The sequence below is a fragment of the Geospiza fortis genome, unplaced genomic scaffold (assembly GCF_000277835.1).
Source record: "Geospiza fortis unplaced genomic scaffold, GeoFor_1.0 scaffold66, whole genome shotgun sequence".
In the NCBI taxonomy this organism is placed as follows: domain Eukaryota; kingdom Metazoa; phylum Chordata; class Aves; order Passeriformes; family Thraupidae; genus Geospiza; species Geospiza fortis.
The window spans coordinates 8,393,029-8,416,083 of record NW_005054312.1 but is presented as its reverse complement, the minus strand read 5'-3'; the positions used below and the strand labels follow the sequence as shown (position 1 = coordinate 8,416,083).

General features: G+C 38.4%; 1 protein-coding gene across 4 annotated transcripts in view; it reads right to left on the bottom strand.

Moving 5' to 3' along the window:
- Window positions 1–1,409: 1,409 nt before the first annotated feature.
- The window catches only part of CHKA (choline kinase alpha), a 23,001-nt gene continuing 1,355 nt past the window's right edge, over window positions 1,410–23,055 (bottom strand). Inside the window, exons 1-13 of one of the 4 annotated variants that reach the window (XM_031055755.1) lie at window positions 19,949–20,035; window positions 18,107–18,174; window positions 16,238–16,297; window positions 13,026–13,079; window positions 9,223–9,336; window positions 8,466–8,599; window positions 8,091–8,195; window positions 7,665–7,723; window positions 5,604–5,691; window positions 4,580–4,688; window positions 3,998–4,104; window positions 3,585–3,666; window positions 1,410–2,809 (exon numbers count right to left, since the gene is read on the bottom strand). In XM_031055755.1, coding sequence (XP_030911615.1) covers window positions 2,750–2,809; window positions 3,585–3,666; window positions 3,998–4,104; window positions 4,580–4,688; window positions 5,604–5,691; window positions 7,665–7,723; window positions 8,091–8,195; window positions 8,466–8,599; window positions 9,223–9,324 — 846 coding nt within the window. In that variant the 5' untranslated portion in view covers window positions 9,325–9,336; window positions 13,026–13,079; window positions 16,238–16,297; window positions 18,107–18,174; window positions 19,949–20,035 and the 3' untranslated portion in view covers window positions 1,410–2,749. Of the gene's footprint in view, window positions 2,810–3,584; window positions 3,667–3,997; window positions 4,105–4,579; window positions 4,689–5,603; window positions 5,692–7,664; window positions 7,724–8,090; window positions 8,196–8,465; window positions 8,600–9,222; window positions 9,337–13,025; window positions 13,080–16,237; window positions 16,298–18,106; window positions 18,175–19,948; window positions 20,061–22,920; window positions 23,053–23,055 lie in introns of those variants that run through there. The other 3 variants (XM_014306414.2, XM_031055754.1, XM_031055753.1) reach the window with 3 other exon arrangements.

The window sequence follows — 23,055 nt, the reverse complement described above, 5'->3', positions numbered from 1 at the left end:
ATCATTTCTGTGGAGAACAGCAACTCCAAAAATACTGTCATTCTATTTAGTAGCATCACCACTATCAAAGATGTTTAATTTACTAATTGATTGTGTGCAATTCAGCCCAGAAATACCTACTTTTCCAGTTAAGAGAAGGCCCTAGGATGGTGCAGAGAAAATCCTTAAAGAGATGTAGTGAAGTGCTTTGAGCATATAAGTAGTTGTACAAGTGATGGGGGTACAGACTAAACTAGGCCAGTTACCCACTGAATTACCTCCAAGTGGTGGCTGAGATCAGCTGTCTGGCTAGACAAGCAATAGCTTCCTTTAAAAGTAACAAATGTTCTTCTTTTAACTCTTATACTAAGTGACATTTTCACCAGTTAATAGCAGGTCCAGAGACAAGAATTCACAAAGTGGAGATAAAACCCAGCAGTTTCAGGCAAGAAGAGCTCAAGCACAAATTGTTTTTACAAATCAACTGAAAGGAGGCTCAATCAGTAGTTTTTACACTGCCTTTCTGAAAAGCAAATCAGAAAAACTAAGAAATACTTAACTACCTTTATACTAAGTCTTATGAAGTGCCAGCACATTTAAATAGCTGCTTTATCAGCCTATAAATCACCTTCAACATTCAGTGACTATGAGTAAGAGAAGGTTTTAGTCCAGTTCCTTTTTCTTGGAGAACTTGGAGTAGACAACAGAAGGAACTTGCCATCAATAGGCAAGGATGAAAAAGCGGGATGACCTCCAATTACATCTTTTATTACAGTTAGCACTACTGTGACTGAGTCCCCTTCCCTATTTGGTTCTGAGAAATGTGAAATGATGAGTCAGTATCCATGGGTGGTCTCTCAAGAACTTGAATTTACTCTTGGACTACTTTTCCAAGATTCCAGACACCTATTACATATCAATATTTTTAACTATCTGCAAAGCCTCATTCTGAACTGTTTGCTCCCACCCCTTTCCCTGTACTGCCATTTTCACTGGGTTTGCTGTGTGCAGCAATACTCTAAATGAAGCCTTCAACAGCCTAGAGAAAAGACCTGACTGTTCACACTGGCACACCACATGAAGTGTTTGTAGTAAAATTCCATGTATGCTGGTACCTTTTAACTTTACTTTGAGGGTAGTCAATAGGGCAGATAGAGTGAAGTGCTTAAACCAAAACTCTTCCCACCTCTAAAGCTATAGACTTAGAAACTGATGTCCAGTCTGCCCTTCACTGCTTGCTTTAAATACCTTTCTTTCTGTTAGAATTCAATTATACAATAAATGCTGAAGACACATTAAAGTAGAAGATATATCCCAGAGCACTAAGCCTGTATCTCTGTCTGCCTTTGCAAGGACTCAACAGAGATTAAGGCCAGAAATGGCACCTACTTTATCCTGCAGCTGTAACAGAGACTCAAGAATATCAACAGTGTTTTTAAGTGCTTTATATTTATTATAAAGTATTAATAACTGAATGTATGGAAAATGATTCTCTGTACAAGAGAGTAACATGACAGCTTTTACAAGTTCTGCTATACAGTACATGAAATGCTGCACATTTTTTCAGCCGCTTCAAACAGTATTTGCTATACAAGTCAAAAAGGGTAAACTTAGAAGTTTGTTTATAATACAGTGTGTTAGAAAGCACAAACAAATAACATTCAAAATAAACAAGCTCCCAAAAATCAAAAGAAGGCTTTAGATGGCATGTACACAGATTATACTCAAGTTTCAATATACATGTTATTGTTCCCCACAAGATGCTCCACTTTACTGGATTCCTGGAACATGATGAGAATTGAAGGTGCAAGAAAAGCACCTCTCAAGCCACAAAAGAACTGGATGGGCAGAACAGCAATTTCCTGAAGTGCTCTCCACAGTCTTTGGCTCTATTTATTACACAGCCATATACTGTGGCAACACGAGAAGAGAGATGGGCCTCAATTACCAGTACTGTCAATGCCAATCCAGTTATCTGGGGAGCTGCTAGAGCAATTCAAGGCACTCTTCCCAGTGCTGCCAGCCCACAGAACCCCCTGTGCAGGACACAGCATTTTAAGAGAACCAGGCATGTTTTTGAATGACATGGAACAAATAGTTCAAAACAAACTCCTTCAGAATGTCCAGTTCAAAGCTCATTCATACTTCACTTCCCAGGCACACCAGCCTAAGAGAAACATTCATATGTGTGTCACTCACACTTTAAAGCACACTGCTTCAATGTGTTTAGTTGCTTCTGGTTAAAGTGGTGTAAGGTATCAGCAGCTTTGAAGATAGTGTTCTTGGGGCATGGTGAACCTAAACTCACAGTAAGTTCTTAAGCCTACTTCACAGTTTAGCAGTTGTCTCCTTCGCTTTTCCTTTTCCTTAAGAGGCAGTGTCTACAACAAGTCAGCTTTTACAGCTGTTCTGCTTACAACACAAACCAGAATGCCAACATCCCCCAAAAATGTACCCACAGCAAGTTTGCTCCGATGCATGTGGTATTGACACCTAATTTTAAGCTTCTCCCATAATACAAAATAGCTCCTAGATTGAAAAGATTTAAAGATATTGCATGGTTGTATTTTACTTTTGCCTCCCAGTCTCTTTCCAACTATTTACGGAACTGTAAACAAGTAATTTTTATAGTCCTCAGTACTGTACACCTGCATTCCCAGGAACTGGAATTCAGTGACACCTTCATTAGAGATACAGTAGCCTAAGCACAGTGAAAGTTCTGTTCAGCTGCCCTCTTCATATGGTAATCAACAGGCCACTCCTCCCACATTCACACCTTCAGCTTCCTCTTCTGATCAAAGTAGGCATCAAATCTGGATAACGCATATTCCTGGAGAAATAAGGGACATTCAGTATTCAATACAGTAAACAGCTGTTTTCTTTTTTGGGATGGGGAAACAATGAGGTATTAACTGCATTACTTTCCTAATCCATCATCTCAATGCACTAATTAGCTCTATTCAGAAGGATCATCTCTCCAGAGGTGTTCTGGCTTCTTAAAATTTCCTCCAGTTTTGTTTCAACTCTAACACAATTAGCTGCTGCCAAAATGTCACAAAAAAACAGGTACTAAAAAGGCCAGGACTTCACTGAAAAGGCTGGCTCCTGCAACACTTCCAGTTAGATATTCCATGTACCTGCCAGTCCTGTCACTTTGCAGTACACTGAGCACAGACCAAAAGCTGGACTGATCAGTTTCTCAAGTACAAGCTGCTACCTGGCACAGATATTGCTGCACACTGAACATCACCATGGGACAACATGTGCACTTTGAGTTTGCACTTAGTTTGAAATTCTCACTGCATGTTGGCCTCTCTTGCCTGGGATGTCTTATTGTAAAATAATGCTGCTATGTAGCCAGACACAAGGCTATACATTTCCTATATAACCATGGGAACAATTTCTGAAGTTTTTATGATCTTAGATGTTGTGTACATTCTTAAGGAAAGAGCACAAACTAGTAACAAATGGATTTTTAAAGGCGTACACCCCTTAGAAGGTACTAGTTGCTGTGAGAGGCTATTCCATTGCATTTTCAATAATGTACCGCAGGTTATTTAGATTATTTGTTTTCAGTAGTGTAAAACTACAATTATAAAACTTACCAGGTATCCAAACTCAATGGATGAGATCTTTGCTTGTATAATAGACCACAGACCCCAGAAGAAATGTGATGCAAGGGCAAACCTGAAATTACAAGGCTATGTTATTGAAATAAATACTAGCTAAGTCACAACACCTTATTTCCATGTCCTCTAACAACACTATTCCCTAATTTGGGGATGTCCACACCTTTTCTTCAACTATGATACTACAAAAATAATGCCCCATTGAGCAGTGTTCTGTTTACTTCACTATTAGTGTATATCACATATCTAATGTTACAGTGGACAGATCATTCTTTAGCACATATAAACAGCTTTCAATCTCTCTTGGCTCAAGTTCCTCACCAGTGAGGTATGTACAAGTATAGGTACCACAGTGGAAGTCTGAAGATAAGCTGTGCAAGGCAAGTTACCTGTTAACTTCTACCAACACTACTTCTTCTAGTTCAGACTTCTCTTCATCGCTCAGATTTTCAAAGCCATCATGGAATGCAGACAGGTAACTGGAGAGGAAATGAAGCTGGAAGGCAAGTAAACAACTGAGTTACAACTTTTCATCTCAAGATATACTTGTTTCTTTCTGGCCTAGGCAGACCTTCTAATAAATTGGCATTTGGTTTTTTCCAACCATCAACAGTGTTGGAGTTAGCTTTAAGATTAATGGTGCTCCTAACAATTGCTTGAAAGTCTGGTTTAAGAAAAGTTATAGTATTAGGACAGGCAGCATATTGCTACTGCCAACTAATTTCATAGTTGAAGTCTACAACTACTGGACTTTTTGTGGTAGATGGGTACACTGCACATAGTAAATATTCTATCCTGAATAGCTATTAAGTTACTATGATTTCTAAAGCAAAGCTAGTCAGGATTAGATAAAGTATTACATTTGAAGTCATGGAGGAAATATCTTGGGACACAGTAAGTACAAAAGGGAACTGAAAAAGAGTTAAGATACGAAGACTGGACACTGGCATTTAACTATGACTTGTGTCTACCTGCTGTTTCTTCGAAGGATATTTAAGAAAGCTGGCTTTGAAGAATGGGTACTTCTCATATGAATAATCATACATCCATTCACAGAAGTGATTTCCAATGTCAAATCCTCTGAAATAGAAATAAAGACAAAGTACCTCAATATTTGCAAACTAGCAATCTGGGTTTTTTTTAAGCAAACCCCAAATCAAGTTTAAAAGCAATTCTACTCAGAATTTACTGCAGTTTTTTCTGGAGGTAGAGAACTGATAACAAGCAAACAACTTTTTGCAAGTTATTATAAAACAGTAAAGAGGGGCAGTTGAAAATGAAAGCTATTAGCCACATGAAAATATTAGACTTTGCTACCAAACTTTATACCAATGGATACAGTAAAAATACTTGAGTATGTAGTACATCTCAGTGTGAATTCAGACATCTCTAACATCAGCATTCTTGTGGGCAAAGAGATCATATACAGTTTTCAACATATTTCACTTTTACATTATTGGAATTCACTGTTTTATTATGTTCCAGCTATGGTGGTGTTTAATTCCAGTGACTATATACACTTAGATCATCCTTAAAAACACGTAACTAGATGGTTGAGGGAAGAAAAACAAGCAAGTTGCATAACCATGTAGTGAAAAACTTGTATTCTCACCTGCATAGATGCAAAAGCCATTAGAAAGGACAGAAAGAAAAAACACAAAAGCAAAGCTGCCCTACATACATATGCACACAAAATCTACCCTTTTCCTCAGCTTCCCACTAGAAAGAAATTTTGACATGCAAGCAAGAAGCCATTTGCGCATAACAAACCCTCTAATCTGAACAATCAAGAAGCCACAACAACTTTGCCTCTGCTGTGTGCCTAAACTCAACAGCATCAGAACTATTTTGATTAGTTGTATTTGCTAACCGCCACTATCAAAGCAGGACACAAATCACTAAAATAGACAACCAATCAGTAATGCAGCACTTGGCCTCCCTGCAGCATGCAGAAAGGAACACACTCCCATGCTGAAGAGAAAAGAAAGTGTTTACCGGTAATTATAGCTGCTGTATTCAAAGTCAATGAGCATCAGCTTTTGGTTTTCTGAACTCTCTCTGCCTTCCAGAAGTAAGATATTACCTGAAAATTAAGATAATACTGCATATTTAATAATGCAGGAAAAAAGCAATACTGTGTATCTCAAGGAACATTGTTCAGCTAATCCTAGTTATCCCTTATATCTGCACTGAAAAGTTATCGGTGTGCTGGTTTTGGCAGGAGTAGTTCGCTTTCTTCACAGTAGCTGGCACAGGGCTGTGTTTGGATTTGTGGTGTTGACAACACAGGGATGTTTTTGTTATTGCAGAGATCTGTAGAGTCAAGGTCTTTTCTGCTTCACAGCCCAGCCTAAAAAGGGACCAGGGTACAGGCAGAGCTGTGAGGAGATACAGCTGAACAGCTGACCAAAGGAATATTCAATACTATATGCTCACTATATAGAGTGGGAAGAAGGAGGAAGAGGGGATGTTTGGAGTGATGTTTGTCTTCCCAAGTCACTGGTGTGTGTGATGGGGCCCTGCTCTCCTGGGGATGGCTGAACACCTGCCTGCCTGTGGGTAGCAGTGAATTAATTTCTTTGTTTACTTTGCTTGTGTGAGCAGCTTTTGCTTTCCCTAATTAACTGCCTTTATCTCAGCCTCTGTGGGGCTGAGTTGCCAGCTGGGTTTAGTTAAAGCCAAGTTGCACTGGCTGTTCACCAGCTCTCTGGAAGTTGAGATATATAGCTTTACCTTGTAAAGCTGAAAGCAACAAAGTTTTTTCTGTACAGGGAGAGGCAGATTTGTTCTCCCAAGGATCCTCTTTCCTCAGTTTAGCTTGCAGCTGGCTCAGGTGGTGCTGTCAGCCCTAGCAGTCCTTCCTGCATTGTTTCTTTGAACAGCTTGAGATCTATAAATTTCAGAATCTCTCATATCAGCATAGCACTATCACTGATCATACAACACTTGGGACAGAAATTGCTTTTCAGCAGCCTGAAAGTCAGTCTGATCACTCCACTGTTCTAATATGTGGCACAACCAGTACCTATACAGAAAGCTTAGGCAATTGCTTATGTGTCTTTCAAGTCACACAGTCACTATAATTCATCTAAAAGACATCAAGTCTGCCTGTCAAGTAGCAGTTAGTAAATAAATGTAGAGCAATGTCAAGTTCTGCAGTGTGACTCTGCAGGTACATCTGTCATCCATGCCACACTCTTGCACCAACAGAAAAAGCAGCACAGTATTTCACACACATCCCCCAAACCCCTTGGAGCTTTAGGCTCCCCAGCTTGCCTCAGCCCTATTATGCTCTGACTCTGCAGTAGTGCACCTTGCCACATCAGCAAGGAGACCTCCAACTCCACCATTACTGACATCTCAGGTTAGTGGCCTTTTCCCCTTGTGCTGCCTATCCTTGTGTCCACCCTGCAGGGCAGTTCCTCAGTCACAGCTGACAAAGCTGGGACCAGTGACAACAAAACAGCCCTGCACACAGTCCCACTACAGCATCCTTCCAGCCCAGCTTACCCACTGTTCAGGTGACACAGCATACCCAACACACCTTCAGCCTTGCTTCCTCCTCATCTTTTTCAGGAAAATTGTTATTCCTTCCATGACTCCCAGACAACACTAAAAAAAGGTGGATAAGGTTTTCCTAATGTTGCTTAACAGGACAAATTAAAAAGTGCCATGTCAAACTGCCCTACTCTCCATTTTCACCACTCAGTGTACTTCTTAGGCATCTTTCTTTTAGAATGACTCCAGTATACCCTACTCTGATCATGTATATTGCAGCAAACCAAGGTATGATCTAAACAGAAAACACATAAGGCTCCCATCATCAACTGACCTGTACTACCAGAGCATGAGTACATTCTTGGCTTAACCCAGTCATGACAGCAGAGTTCTCTGAAAAAGCCTGAAGGGCCACAGAAGCCCATACTTGGCTTTGGTACTGTAGCACACCAGTCAGGGCAGTACCTCCACAATGTGGCTACCTCTCAGAAGCAAACAAGTCACCAGAAAAGGCTCAACAGTACATCACTGAGCAATATTGAAATATTAGCAGCTTACCCTCTTGACAATCATTGTGGCAAAATACAACTGGTGAAGAAGTAGCTTCAAGCATAGCTCTAGAAAAAAGCAACAGCATCTTTTAAGTAACAAATCACTAAGTCCAGTTCCACTTCCAGGTAATTTTGTTGTAAGAATTTGAAACACTATTCCCTCCTAGAAACAGCCTATTTTCTTAATTAGGAACAAAACATCAGCACAATAAAGTCTGACCTCATGATCAGTAAGTCAGATCAGCAGTTTCATCATAGAGTTTTGTATTTGTATGAGACTCAGGTTGGTCACAGAACCAAAAAGAATCCCCAGCTTGCAAAGTAAGATGAATATGAAGTGTTATACTGTATAACATGTCTGAACAAGTATACAAAAATCCATCCAGAAACTGTGGAGATTAGAAGAAGATAGTAATAAACAAAATAAGCCTACCTTAGATTTTGCATTTCCTGGGGGAGATTGTAACCGAGAAGTTTGTTCAGTTTTCTGGTTTGGGATTCTCTGGTGAATTTAATTCTCAGCACTTGATTTAGATACCTGGTAAGAAAAGACGCTATTAATAATAAAGGATTTGTAACAACGAGTATATTATTCTTCCCATACTATGACACCATTTAAACTAAAATCAAGGAAGTTTGAAAGAGTTACTGAAGAAAACTGCTGTTCTTCAAGGTAACTGAAGTCCTTCATGTGATAGTTTCTGGGTACAGTGAAAGCTTGTGTTCTCAGGCATTCAGGAAGAATGATCTGCTTATCAAAATTACAACGGGTCACCTTTTTTCCCCCATAAAGTATTGCATAACTTACTTTTCCATTGTTCCAAAAAGCCACTTAGGTTCCTTATTAAATGGCATTTTCATGCCATGAAATCTGGCCATCTTCTCAGCTATTTCAGCAGATATGTCAGGTAAGCTTAGTTCTTCAGTGCTCAGTTTCCTGCTCTGTAATAAAATATAGTAGTCTTACAATACAGTTAATTGATGAGTAACAGAACTGTGATTAGTTATAAGCACTAGCATTAGGTTCCATGCAGTTTACTGTGAAATACTAGTGTAGTACTCAAGCAATACTCTTTCTTGCTCACAGATGAACTTACAAAGTTGCTGCCTTTGCAAAGTTGTTAGCCAGCCCTACTAACAGCTTAATCAATTCACTTCTAGATTCAAGACCTGGGGAGTATCACATCTCACACTAAGAATATCTTCAAAGCAGATCAAGTATAAATATTTAAGAACATCAAAAGCGTCTGCTCTCATTGCTGTTAAAGGGAAGTGTTACTCCACAGCTTCCCCATGCTATGTTTGGTATCTAATGGGTTTTTTATCTTCATTTATTCGCCTCTGGTAGAATTGAAGAGTTTTTAGATATCTCCCCCTGGCAAGAGCTACAATGGGGCTCTCCAACACCCACTCTAACTGTATCAAATTACAGACAGCAATTACTACAGGCAGCCAATTATTCCATTCCCACATCCCTGCTTTTCTGGGCAGTCCAGAGACCTTCTCGTCATGATCAATTACAACAGCTTCCAGCAGCCCACTAACTAATTGTGAGCAGGACTTACGGGAATGAATTCCTCCAGTCGCCCTTGTGGGAAGATTCCATAGAGCTTTGGGCCAAGCGCTCTCTCTGCAAGAATGGCAAACATAACACTTTCCAGAACCATGGCCTCTGCTCCCTACCAAAGAAATCAAAGCATTAGTTGGTGCTGGCACAGCAATTAATGTGGGTGTGTGCAACAGCTAAACTGTTAGTTACCAAGTGAGAATTTTTAGGGCTAGCTTTGAAAAGACTTGACATTTTACTAGTCAAAGTTTCTTGACTAATAACTTCTAGTCAGCATGGGAGCAATACAAGTATTTTGCCTTCAAGTTTAAAGCCAGGGAATACTTAATTTTGGTGGGCCAAGTCAAAGGAAAACTGCAAAAACCAAAACACCCTCTCCTCTCGAACCCTGTGAGAACTCTGCAAATTCATTTCCTGGAGGAGCTCATCCCACTAAAACACACCACAGGAACTACAAATATTATCCTATATCAACTATTTTAGTACCCTTCAGAACGCTGCCTCTCAAAAGAACATTTTAGCTGTACAAGTGAATGAACTGAACAACACTTTTCATTTAGAAGAATGACTTAGAATGTGCTTAATGGAAGGAAATCCTAAGTTGTTTGGGTTTTTTTTTTTTGAAGTGAGGAAATAATTTAAGCTCCTGCTAAGGAATATTTGTGTGTGTGTGAATAAATGTTCTTCCCTTTCTACCACCAAGCATACTTCAAGTTTCAGTAACTTTTCTCTAAGGTTTTCATACATCAATAGGCTTGGTTCATAACAACAAACAGACAACTTTTTAATATGAATTTAAAAGTTAATAGAAATATGAAATATTTAGTCTCAAAAACACAGTTAAAAATCTCTGAAGTGTAGCTTTCTGGATGGGTAAGATTATCTGTAAGTAAGCACAGAAGTCACATTATAAATATCTACTTCTAGGAATTATGTTCACCAGAATCCAGCTCTACTCAAATCCTAAAGATCTGCCAAGCATCTGCCTACCTTTGAGCAGCTCATCTCAAAGTCAGACCTATAACACTTAAAAGTGTAAGTATGAAGAGCACAACATTAAGAAACCTCTCAGGTATTTCTGACCACAGATCCTTTTGCATTATTGCAGCCAACACAGCATCAGACAGTATATAAAGTTCCACTCTTGAGTACACTCCAGGCAGCACCACTGATAAATTATTTTTATTATTGTCCCACACATTATTCTGAGATCTTCAATAAATTCTAGTGTTTCATATTGAAGTGTAGTAGAGACTCATGTAACTGTGTTCTACAGCACTGAGGCTTTAGGACAATTTGCATATGAATGTATTGCATCTATGTTCTCCACCAGTTTTTCATCCCAGTTCCTCAAAGCACCAAATGCTTTATCCACTAACACACAAAAAATATGTTTTTAATCTTTTCACATGCCCTCACCATCACAGGTCTGAACTCTTTCCATTCAGTTCTGAAATCTAATGCCAAGCACCAAGAATGAAATTAGTTACAAGCTACTGAATGTCCACTCTATTATTAACCAACACTGACTTTGACTGTGCCTGGTACAACACCTGGAGTTTTTAAGTCTGTTCCCATTAAGGTATCAGTTCCTTATTTCCATATCTTACTGAAAAGCAACTCACTATTCTTGGATAACAGAAAGTACAAAAAGCCCCTGTTATTCTTCAAGACATCTCTTCATGCATCAGAAGCGACAAGCACTAGAAGAACTTTCCTCTACTGAAACCAAATGGTTATTTGAACACAAGTCAAATAAGAGTTTTGGAACAATACCATCCACGTAATCTCAGGCACAAAGGCTTCTCCTTCATAAAACCCAAGAGACCTTTTACCAAGTCTCCACTCCATACACTACTGTCAAACACAGGGTAGGTGTGGCAATAAACTACTACAGGACCTGAAAGAAATTCTATAGCATACTTCATATGGACACTGAACAAATCTAGGTATCTGACTCTTCAGATTAATGTTCACCTGATGACTTCAAAGGATCAAGCATTGTAGCCAAGGACATTATGTACCTCAATGCTTTCAAACACCTTGCAATATACTTATGCTGCCAAGACAACACTTTAAGATCTAAAGCTCTCAATTTTGACCAGTTTTAGAGATTCATCCATAAGCACTTGTGTTTAGATTTCTAGAGATGATTGGACCACTCATGTTTTTAAATGAGTACTTAAGAGATCAATGTTTTATTTCTAACCTAGCAATTATAGACATTTTTTACAAGACTTTCCCAGGATGCAACTCCCATACAGGGAGCCTTTATACGCTTCAGTTGGAACTGAAGCTTCTGCTTTTTTTCTACCTTATCAAAAAGTTTCAATGTAAAATACATAAAGTAGTCATATTCTAAGGAAAATTATGGCAAACTATAGGAAAACCAAAGTAAAACAAATAAATTCCTGTTAAAAGGCCTTATGAGCTGGCAGAAGACTATCCAATGTCTAGACACAACTGTCACACACCAGGCAGCTCAGAAGCTACAATGACTTTGTTAGTGAACCCAGAGAATTTTATTGTCTCTAAAGAATATCATCTCCTCCCATAACCTAGACACATGAAAATTAACAAATCCATCCTGACAGTAATTCTTGAGAACATTGATTCAACAGTGACATTTCAGCACGATGAGATTAATGGCAGAAAACCTATCAGCAGAGAATCAGTATTTTCAAGCAACAAATACCATAAATGAAATTCTGAAGTTCAAAACCTTGTTTCCTGTACTGCAAAACTTCTATGAGCTTCTGTCACCAGGGTGGGGCTTGTTTGGACTTTTGGGGTTTTTTTAGAACTTTAACTATTTTTCTACATGATTGTGGTAGAGGAGAAATCAAGCCATCTCCATTTTTCATCTTTGAAAAAAACTGAGGTATCAAACCAGTACATTTTTCAGTTCAATCTTGGTTCAGCTGACTGAAGCTGTTCCAGTAAGGCAAACAAAGTTCAGCAAAACTTCAAAAGCAGTCATTCAACAACAAAAAATTTAAAACCAGTTTCAACTCACTAGGGAAAAAAACACCAAACCAAACAAATGCTTGAAAACGTTTCAGATGGCATTCCCAGAAGGCAAAAATACAAGTGGAGAAAAGCAGCACTTATAAATTGAGTAAAATGTACTTTTCCCTAGTCACTGCCAAAATCATCATGAGCTGAAAACAGTACATAACAACCAAGGCGTCTGGCTAGCATGCTGCAATGTTATCCCTTTCTGAAAAAATACTGCCAGGGTGGAAATCTAAATCACCAAATCCTGTTCAGATGACTTTAGGAAAAGATACACTCAGCTAAACATTATGCTGCAGGAGAAGAAATTATTCCAAATGCGAGAACTTGAAAGTTTGCAGAGAAGATGATCCAAGCACAGTGCTAATCATGAACACTTCATGTCCAAGAGCAAGTCTCTCCAGCTCCATGTACTTTCCTCAGATGAGTTCATCAATGTATTAAAAAACTAGGGATTAGGTAAAGCAGAGAACTGATGTTCATCTACTTCAGAAGAGTCTAATACTAGAAATAGCAGTACTGATACCAATATTCAAAATGATAAGAAACCATTTAGGTTTAGGCTAGAATTGGGGGATGCTTCATCATGTGGAATGCTTGAATCTTTCCAAACTCTGTCCAGACACAATGTTGCTTCTGTGAGCAAATAAATTTCTTTTCTTCATTACTTTTTACGTTTTCTAGAAACAGTCCAGGTGGAGTAACTACTGGTTTAAAACAAGCAGGATCACCACATTTCCCTATAATCTACAAAATTCTGTGAAATAAGCAAATTTATTTACTCACTTGCAAGTCATTTTCCTTCTGAGACTGTACAGACTCCCCCTTATTACAGGACCTCTATGAATGAGAAAAAGCAAACACAATGAGAAGATGAAATTTCAAGTTATTAACCTGCAGCCACCAGAACAAAGGGAGTAGAAGTACCAGCTACAGTTAACTAAAAGTCTCAGCACTGTCTCAGACCTGTGACAGCTACAGCACTAGTATCCATCTGACCTCTGACCACCACACTTTCAACAATTCCAAAATCTTTCAAAAGGATGTGCCACTGAGACCAAGCCACTCATGTAAATACCTGATTTTCACTTATTTTTATTGTTTCCCAGTCTTTCAAAACAAGATTTCAGTGCACCATAAGCTCAGAGGAATGTTTTTAATGAAGAGAAAATTAAGTCCCTCTGCATGATATCTGGGATGAGATTCTTCCAGCCAAAGCACTTGAGATGCATTACAGAGATTACATAAAAGCCTTACAAGGACTCTTGGAAGAGTCATGTTCTGAAGGTTGCAAAGCACTTTTTTTTGCTTATTACCTTATTTTCCAAATGTCTTGTGGCTAGAATTTTCTTATTTAAAGCGTGCTGTCTTGGCTGTATGTCCAGTGTACCACTGGCTGTGCAAATCCAAGATTGTTCTTGGAATGAATTGCCCATGTAAGCTAAAGGTGTCTCAGTAGGAACCCCAGTATAGTAGCAAAACTTTAACAAGTTCCATGCATAATGTATTGTACTAGGGTTGTTAAGAGTCATTATAAAGCGGTTTCAGAATATTAAACCATACCCTCAACAACTGAACCCTCAATGGCACATGCTTTTAATAGAGCTGCACATTTAAAAATACAAGATGTATTAAAAACCTTGTCCTTTAAAGGGCTTGAAGGTAAGGAGAAGAGAAAGCAAATATCTGCTTAGAATTAGTGACAGTTTGTGGCTGCTATTTATGTTGCAATTCCACCATTGACTGTTTAAACCAGACTAGCTTTAGAGGCCCATAAAGGCAGCCTGCATCTCTACCTTCTAACACAAACATTGCATTCACAGAACCATGTGCACACCTTCCTGTTCCAAAGCTCTAACATGTCCAAAACAAGGGTGGAAATATGAACTTAATGGAATACAGTTAAGCAACACCAGCTGCCTTAAGTACAATACAACAAGCTCTGCAGTTACAGTATTTCAGAAGCTATAGAAGAAGGATAGTTAACAACAATCCATGGTCTTTCAGCAAGTACTTCCCATAACACTACTATGCACGTTTAAAACAAGACAATATGGAAACTAATATTACTTTGTATTGCTTTCAAGGAAATTAATGAAGTCCAAACATTTTCACTACAGCTAAATGTGTAACTACTCAATAGCATTAAAATCATTTATGAAGGGCTTCTCTGAACAAGCATGGTCTACATCAATACCACTCAGATTTTTCTTGAACAGTCAGAAAGTTACTCACCATTCAGGAGTCTTTCCTGATAAATGGTGCTCTCAGAATGGTTCAGCTCAATCAGAAGGTAAGCACGTTAGACTTTTCCCTAAAACCTGAACTGGCGTCTGCTTTCCAGAGATCATACTGTATAAAGAGCTAGCCAGTTCCAAAAGTCCACCTCAAATCGGTGTTGGAGACAGCCTAATGGCATCTGGCATTCTGCCATTAGAAAGGGACAGTTAGGGCTTTACTGCAGTCATCACAAGAGGAGACTTCTGCAACATCTCTTCCCTCTTTTCTGTTCCCTCAGCATGAAGCATTAGTTTCCAGAAGAAAATGAATACAAATATGTAAATAACTTGCAAATATGAATGGGAGCTTGGAGAGGATCAGACTTCACAAGCGGCCATGTACTCAGCATAGGATTAGGAAATTCTTCACTATACATGGGCAAGGAGAACAAAGTTTGCAGGATGCAATATTATGTACCAGAAGTTTAAGAGTTTAACAGATTAAAGTAGTAGAACTTGATTATTTCTTGATTCCACACTCACCTCTGAGAACAGTGGTTCAAAATAAGGCATCTCATAATTTGATCAACCTATTTAGCTCACTTGTTCTTGGTGAAATCAATCAATTTCACTTTTTCCATAACTCTTAATAGCCCACTCCAACTAATGTCCAATTCTGGGAGCTATTTACATCAACAAAAATGAGGTGATTTTAATTCAAAAAGAGAATCGCTGGGTAACTCCTAGAGCTTCTTAATTGCTCTCTCTACATGGAAACTAACTAGAAAAGGACATGTCTTCTACTGCTTCAAGATTTCTTCAAATATTTGTTCAGAGCTTTTTTTATTGTGGGAAGACATTCTCAAAGCCCTGAGAAAGTTCACTACAGTTTTAGTAAAGGAGGACAACTATATTCAATAGAAGTTTAGAGTCTAATTTGTAATCATGTAAATTGAATGGGAAACAGTACACATTGATCTTTGCTCAGATGACCAGACAGTGTTTATCCATCTGGCAATTTGATACAGAAAACTGAGTTCAACATTTTCTTCCTAATGCCCCAATTTCTTCTGTCACTGAAAGATGAAGTCTCTTACCAAAAAAACCTAATTATGCTTGACCAGAGAATTCTGTACAGAGAAGGAACTTTTATCTTTTTTTTCATACACAACTTTGAGATCTGTTCACAAATTTAAATAAAATATAACTCAATTTTCCTGAGCTTACTCAGCTTTGGTTTTCAATAATTCAAAATACTGCAATACTTTGAATGAGATAAATCCCTAGGAATTCAAACCTTAAATCACAACATCACAATGAATTGCCTCAGAGGTTAGAAGTGACCTGAGCAGGGGAAACTTTTCTAGAAGATGTCAGGAGATGTCAATTTGAACTTCAGTATATGGAACAAAACCAGCTTTATATTTAGCAATAACCATTTCTGCTTCTAAGGATCTGCTATTGATCACTTAATCCCTGTCAGACCTGAAGGAACCAATACTAATTAGCTGAAGTCCTAAAAATCTAGCATGTGAAGAATTCCCAATTCAAGCTCTACAAAAGCCACAATTCCAATCCTCTACATTTCAAGTTACCATTCTGTTATGAGGGAGCAGAGAAAAGGAAGGGACAGTTTTTTGATATTGTTATTGCTGTAAACATTCAGATGCACAGACAGTAGCTGGTGCTACTTAAGGCTTACTTTTAAACAATGAAATCCAGTACTAAAGAAAATGAAAGCTGTAGAGAACGCTCCACTTCAGAGATCTCATACTATACCGTGAATCGTGTCTGTCACCTGGAAACCAGAGTGCTCTAGGCACGATCGCATGGGCAAGCCTGCAGCAGAGAACACATGCATATACAACTAAAGTGGTACATTACCCCAGAACACCCTTAATGCCACCCAACACAAATACATCCCCGTAAGAGGTGCTTGGTTTCTTTCAAGCCGTCTGCCAGTGCCAGGGATTTGTAGTTACTCCATGCTACAAACAGACATGGACACCAACAACCACAGAAGACGTTGATCATTACAGTTACACAGCAGTCTGCATTTTATTTAGTTAGACAAAATAAAAGGCAGCAAGGCAGGTATGGAAAAAGATTTACCACAGAACTGTGGCAACCATTTATAATCATTTTGCATCTGCTCACATAGAAATTGAGAGACCAGAAAGGAACATTAGGTATCCTGGTTTGTTTTTCCTCATTTGTATACAAGATTTTGTTTTTGGCTGTTATAAAGGTAAAAGAGTCCCAGTGAGTCAGAGTTCAAGGTTCTTTTAACACGTATAAAAGAATGGGAATCAATCCAAGTTACCTTTTGATAGGTGAACTTAAATTTCACCTTGATTTGAGCTTATTTTGTGTTAATGCCATCTTATGTTGAAATCCTATTAGCATTCTCAAGATGCTATTTTGAATTTAAGTAGAAACACTATAGTGATACGAATATGAAATCCAATTTTAAAATCTGGACATTAAATGGCATATTGTTGGATAACCTTTAGTTTCAGTTGTTTACACTAATACAACCAACAGTTAAAGATATTTTGCCACAAGTTTTACTTTCAATGCTCCCCTTTAAATTTAGCAACTAAGCTGGAGCAAGAGTAAGTGAAGCAGAGTAAGACATTTCCCTTTTTTCAGTGTAGGACATATCTGCATTGTGCCTCAAACATTGGAGTTTTAATGTGGTTAGTACTTTAACCTGTCACAAGTACAAAACTTGTCTTAAAAAAAGTTCTGCTCAAGGATATACTAAAGAGAAGTCCTTGATTTATAAACATCCATGCCAGTGTGACCATTCATAATAATGGCCGAGCCAGCACAGTTCATCTCCACCCAGCTCCCCCCAAAACAGTCATGCACACAAAAAATTGGCTTAAACATATCAGCTATGACAGAGGAAGGCACAAAGCCTTCCCTGTGTGGCAGCTTTAGCCAGCTGGCATGGTTTATATTGGATGAGTTTCATGTACTGACATTTGTGTCTTCCAAGAGTCATAATAAGCAAACTGGAGCTATTTTCAAACTGCAAAAAAGGTTCCTTTGAAAGGTGGCTCAAAGAATTATGATGCCAGTATCATTCCTTCTTAAGTTAGTAATGAGAGATCCATTTTTCACTTGTATTCAAAATTTTAACTTAAACTTGTCTCCTGTACATCCAATAATTTAGTGCAGGTTGCTATAGATACACAGTATATACAGTAAAGGGATAAAGAACTGATATCACTGGTTTGTGCTCCAATTTCAACAGAAGGTAAAATGGACAAGAGTTAAAACATGCTACAAAGGCTCAAACAAACAAGTGGTAACTACTAATACCCAGTGGCAGTTACAACAAAATCATTGAGAATTAAGTTGTGATTTTAGCATAAAGTCTCAAACCTCAACTTAAGCAGTGTTCCTTAATTCCTACAGGGTTTTTAACTTAATCAACTTTACTAAAAATGTCAAGTTACTCCCACTTAACAGGCTTGTCATAACATTCTGCTTATGCCACTCAGAAATCCTATGTGAGGTTTTCAAAATACCCAATAAAACAGTTTGCTTATATTTTAACTTGCATTTAAGGTATAGGGGCTGGAAGAGACAAATGTTTGTTGACAAAAATTGTGAACCTCAATGCAATCAAAGTTTTACCTTGGGACTTTCTCTGCTTACTTAACCATTAGTGAACTGCACCAACAAGAGCAGTCATTTCACTGCCACTATGGAAATAAAGGAAGTTAGACATCTCAAAAGATCCTTCAACACCAAGAGCAGAAAGATTAGAAAGTTATGAACATACTTTCAATTTTCAAACCAAATTAGTTCTGATTTTAGAGCCCAAAAATTTATTTTGATTTCTTCAGTGGATAGGGGCAGAGAAGAGGCAAGTTAAAAAATACCCTGAGGGAAGAAGAGGGCAGCCAAATTCTAGAGTCCATTTTATTTTTCCTTTGAAAAATAAGGGAAAGGCCATATTTCTTTACAGCTCTTGGGAAACAGACGCTCTACCACTACAATAGTTTTACAGCCCATGTTCCTACTCAAGCTTTCTACATATTAACTCAGCATTACATCGAAACCAGTAATAATTCTTAAAAATAACTCCAACTGAGCATCAATCCTAGGAGTCATTTTGAAAACAAATTTTCACACCCCCCTTTTTTCACTCTGCTTTTAGTGAGAGTGAAACTAAAAACTACTTAAGCTTAAATTACTGAACTTCTACACACTTTTCTTGTTCAACTTTCCCAACACACATACAATGCTGTAGCCAAGCAATTCATGCTATTCCAAACCACTGGGATATCTTACATATTTCTGGTAAAGTTTGTTACCACGGGAAAGTTAACAACTCACATAATATAATAAAGGAGCACTTCAAAGTCAGTGAAGCAACAGTATCTAATGAGACTTTTAATAGTAAGTTTGGTCAAGACAGCAGAAGCAGGAAGAATGGGCTGAAATCTCAGGAACAGAAAATCTTCTGCAGATATTTGATCAGTTGTTCAAAGCAAGTGACTGAGTACTGGAAAATATAAAATTAATGGATAATAAAACCAGACCCTCTAAGTCAAACAGAAACAAATGCCAACTTACAGATGTAATGTTATGAAGCTGCAATTTTTCATAAGGTTAAACACTTGTGTTATGATCGCTTATTTACAATATAATCAAGTACGTAGCAGAGATGGATATGAGAAGATCTGCTGCACAGTGCTAGAGTAACAGTCTGTCAGCTTTAGAAGAGACCTTTAGAAGACTACAAAACAGTCTTGCTTTTAAATGTTACTATTTGAAACAGATTTGCCAAGCACTTCACTTAAGGTGTGACAAATTTCAATATTATTTACATTTTACTAACCAAATAAAAGTAACATTAAGAGAGTGCAACAAAACATCTGGTTAAGTTTCTGTGCCAGCTATAAGGCATTTCACACATTCAGGAAAGCATGTTTTGGAATGAGATGACTGTACAGTACTGATGTTCACGCTCCATTCTTAGTCTAAAAATACAGATCAAATTTTCTAGCAGCACAAGTACCCATAAAATCTAATAAAATGCTTGAGCAGTGTATAAGCTTGACAAAACCTTCAACTAATCTCCAAGATCTGTAAGTGCTATCAAGATTAAAATTAAGCAGTTTAGTCTCTTGCAATCTAGCTAGTCATGTCAAAGTCCTACATTCTGTACAGAAGCAAATTTTTCTGAAACACCACAGTCCAAACTTAAGACCATAAACAAAACATTAGTGCCCAAACAAACAGCAAATGAGCCTTCAGCTAATTCGTGCCAGTCGGGATCTGTGTAGAAAGGAGTGTAAGTTCAAGACAATAACAAACCATAAAGAAAACTGCTTTCAGCTTGCAATCTAGCCCCCACCACAGAAACACTCCCTAAAGGAGAAAGCTGTGCAGTGTCACAAATGAAGACCTCCAAACATTAGAGTGAAGCTACAGAAACCCTCCCACTCCCAAAGCCCTGTATGTACTCACCATCTGCAGGATTGCACCGTACAAACGCAGGAGAACTGTCCGGGGCTCATCTGCAACTGTCTCAATGGTGTCAGGCAGCGAGCACTGAAACAGCATGTTGCTGAGGCCACCTCTGGAGACAGAAATACAGTGATTAGCTAACTTGGAAAAGCGCTCCTTTTGTTTTCAACAGATTATAGGTACAGTAAACATCCTTTTGGTGTGATTAATTGGTCTACTCTAACAAGAAAGTTTTCCAACAGTACCAATAACTCATATGAGGCTTCAATAAAGAAATGGCAGCTTTGTGCTTTTTGGTGTACAGTTCACCACCCAGAGCTATTGATCCAAATTGCAGCTCAAATGGATGTAAAATGCAACAAACAACTATGTAGAGCTAAGTAAATTATTTTCAGTGATGCTGGCTGGAGTCTTGTCAGATAGACTTGCCTGCACAAGCAAAGCAATGGCAGAAAAAGTTTAAAACCATGCAGTGACTATAAAACTCCAAATTTGAATTAAGAGCTGCTATCACTGGGATTGGCAGCTACAAAATTCAGCTATAAAGGTTTAACCTGAATACCTGTGCTACAGCATTGCTGATGGAAGCCTCACTTCTGCTGTCTTTCTTAGGGACCCATTTTCAATTTTGGATCCTTACAGTTAAAGCAGTTCTTTATTTGAAATAAGTAGCTTATGTATTTGTCAAATCTAAAATCACACTCAGTTTCTCTGATCTAGTATCTATCTAGATCGATAAAGCTGTGGAAAACAAAATAAATGCTGTGACTTCATCCTGTAAAAATACTGTTGTTAAACAGGAATTATGTAAAAAACCCAGCATGTCTGTGTATCATCTGAATGACTGAAGCACAGATTTCCCTAATTTGTGTCTATCTTGATGAGATGCTAAGTTTCTTGAGGTTCCTGTGGCTTTTAAAAACACCCATCCACTCAACCCACATTTTTTTTTACTGCTTTGCCATTCTGCAATCTTTTCATTATCATTATGTTCATGAATGAAATGTTCAAATTTTCCTTCTGCAAGTGATTGTGCCTATAACATAAAATACCTTGTAGTGACCTTGGATTACAAGAATCCACAGCAGATCCATAATGTAGTGGCTAAAATGCAGTTCTCCGTCCTAACCTGACATTCCTTTCAATGCTTTTTCAAATATTCTTCTGGGCTCTCTTTCAACACAGTGGGGAAGCAGAAAAAACTTTCTGGGAAAAAAGGCTCCAAGAAGGAGACAGGGCTTGGCCTACATATCCAAAGTCAACAACTGAGAAGAAAAAAAGAAATCTCAAGAAAACAGGGTAAAACAGCAGCTGCACAATATGCTTAAGAAAGGAGACAGAAAAGAACCAGGTGGCTTGGCAGGCACCCAAAAAGGCATGTTTAGTGACAAGATATGAAGTAACTTTGAACCATGAAGGTGAACAGGTTGGAAAAAAACCCAAGAGACAGATGAAAAGGATATCAAAGGAAGAGCAGAGTCAGCTACTCAAAGACAATCCAAAAATTGGTTAGTTATACTAACTACACTTCTGACTTTATCTGAACTCTGCTAGACAGATTTTTTGTGGGAAAAAAAACCCAACAAAACATTTGCTGCCTTTTCTAAGTCTCTGACAAAAACTTTGGTGAAAATATCAATAATTAAATAGAAGAACTAAGCACACTGAAAAATACAAGAAATACTGGACTAAAGATCAAGAATCTGTATAGTTACATGACTTAAACAAATGCTCAGCTTGCACAGTGTGTGAAAGCCCAGAAATTCTTCTTTTTTTTATACCAGACAAGCTAAAGTGGAGTGCCTTAGTGATGCTGAACTCCATTTAACAGAAGTTTCACTGTAGTTTAAGTTCACCATAGCATTTAAGACTTCAAAGGTTACCTAGAAAAGTTATCAAGGAAATCCATAATAAAAGGCACTGTTCTTCTGGAAGGTCAGTCAACTCAACAGCTTGTTTAAAGGTCAAAAGGGCACATCTCACTCATACAGATACAGCTACTTAACTGACAGCTGTACAAGAACATGATTTTGCAATATTACTGAACACATTGGAGAATGCACACTGAATGAAACCAGAATCAGCAAACCAATACAACGCATCTGCCAGAAATGAAAGTGGCCAAAAAAATCCCAACTACCAATTAGCATGGCTTTATATGTTCTTAAGTTTCAGCTCATCTGCTCTTCTGCCAAATGTGGAAACCCCCAAGCCATTCTGAAGTGTTGTCTCACATGAGAGGTTTCCAAGAAAGGCAAAGATAACTGTGCTAAAATGTAAGGCTTTAGAAAGTAAGAGCCAAAGTCAGCAATACACACTAATACAGATGAATATTTAACTAAGCAACTCAAACTAGACATATCAGACTAGTCTATTGTTTAGGACTTGTATTGGTTTTGTAAAAAGTTCTCTCCCTTTATTAACTCCTTACGATCATATCAAGTGAGGAGAAACAATCTAGAAAAATAAATACTGCCTGCACTGGGTCTCAGTGAGTCTCTAACTTTTTCAATAAGGCTTTTAAAATAAATTTAGAAATGAGCAGGATGTGTTTTGACCACACTTTTACACATCAGATCTTTGTCAACTGTGTATGCTCCCTTAGGTACCTAGGGTAGATGTGTGCATGATTTATGTAGGACAAAAGTAGAAATACAGGGAAAGCAAACTGATAACAGTATCCTTTGCAACTGTCCTCGACTCTATGTTGGATCAGGTAGAACGATCAGTCTGGAAGATCTGAGACAAGCAGTGCGTAAAGGGGAGACTCTGAACTAACATCGGTTTAGTTAGAGCAAAATAAAGATGCTATTTAATTCTGCAAAGAAGGCAAAGATCTCCAACACATTACATCATATGGTTTCCAGAACGTCCCCAATTTACATATTTCTGCTGCCAACGTGCTGAGTCACAAGCACTCGTTACTGTGTGCTGTAGAAGATGACTCACATTGCCGGCACACCGCGTTTTACCTGATGACTTCTCAGTGCGGAGCAGCCAGGGCCAGCGCATCTGGCCCTTTCCCCCGGCAGGGAGTTGGGTGCAGCGGTCCCTGCCGGCTCCATCCCTCTCCCGGCCGGGCGCGGGGCCCCTCCCCCGGCGCGGGG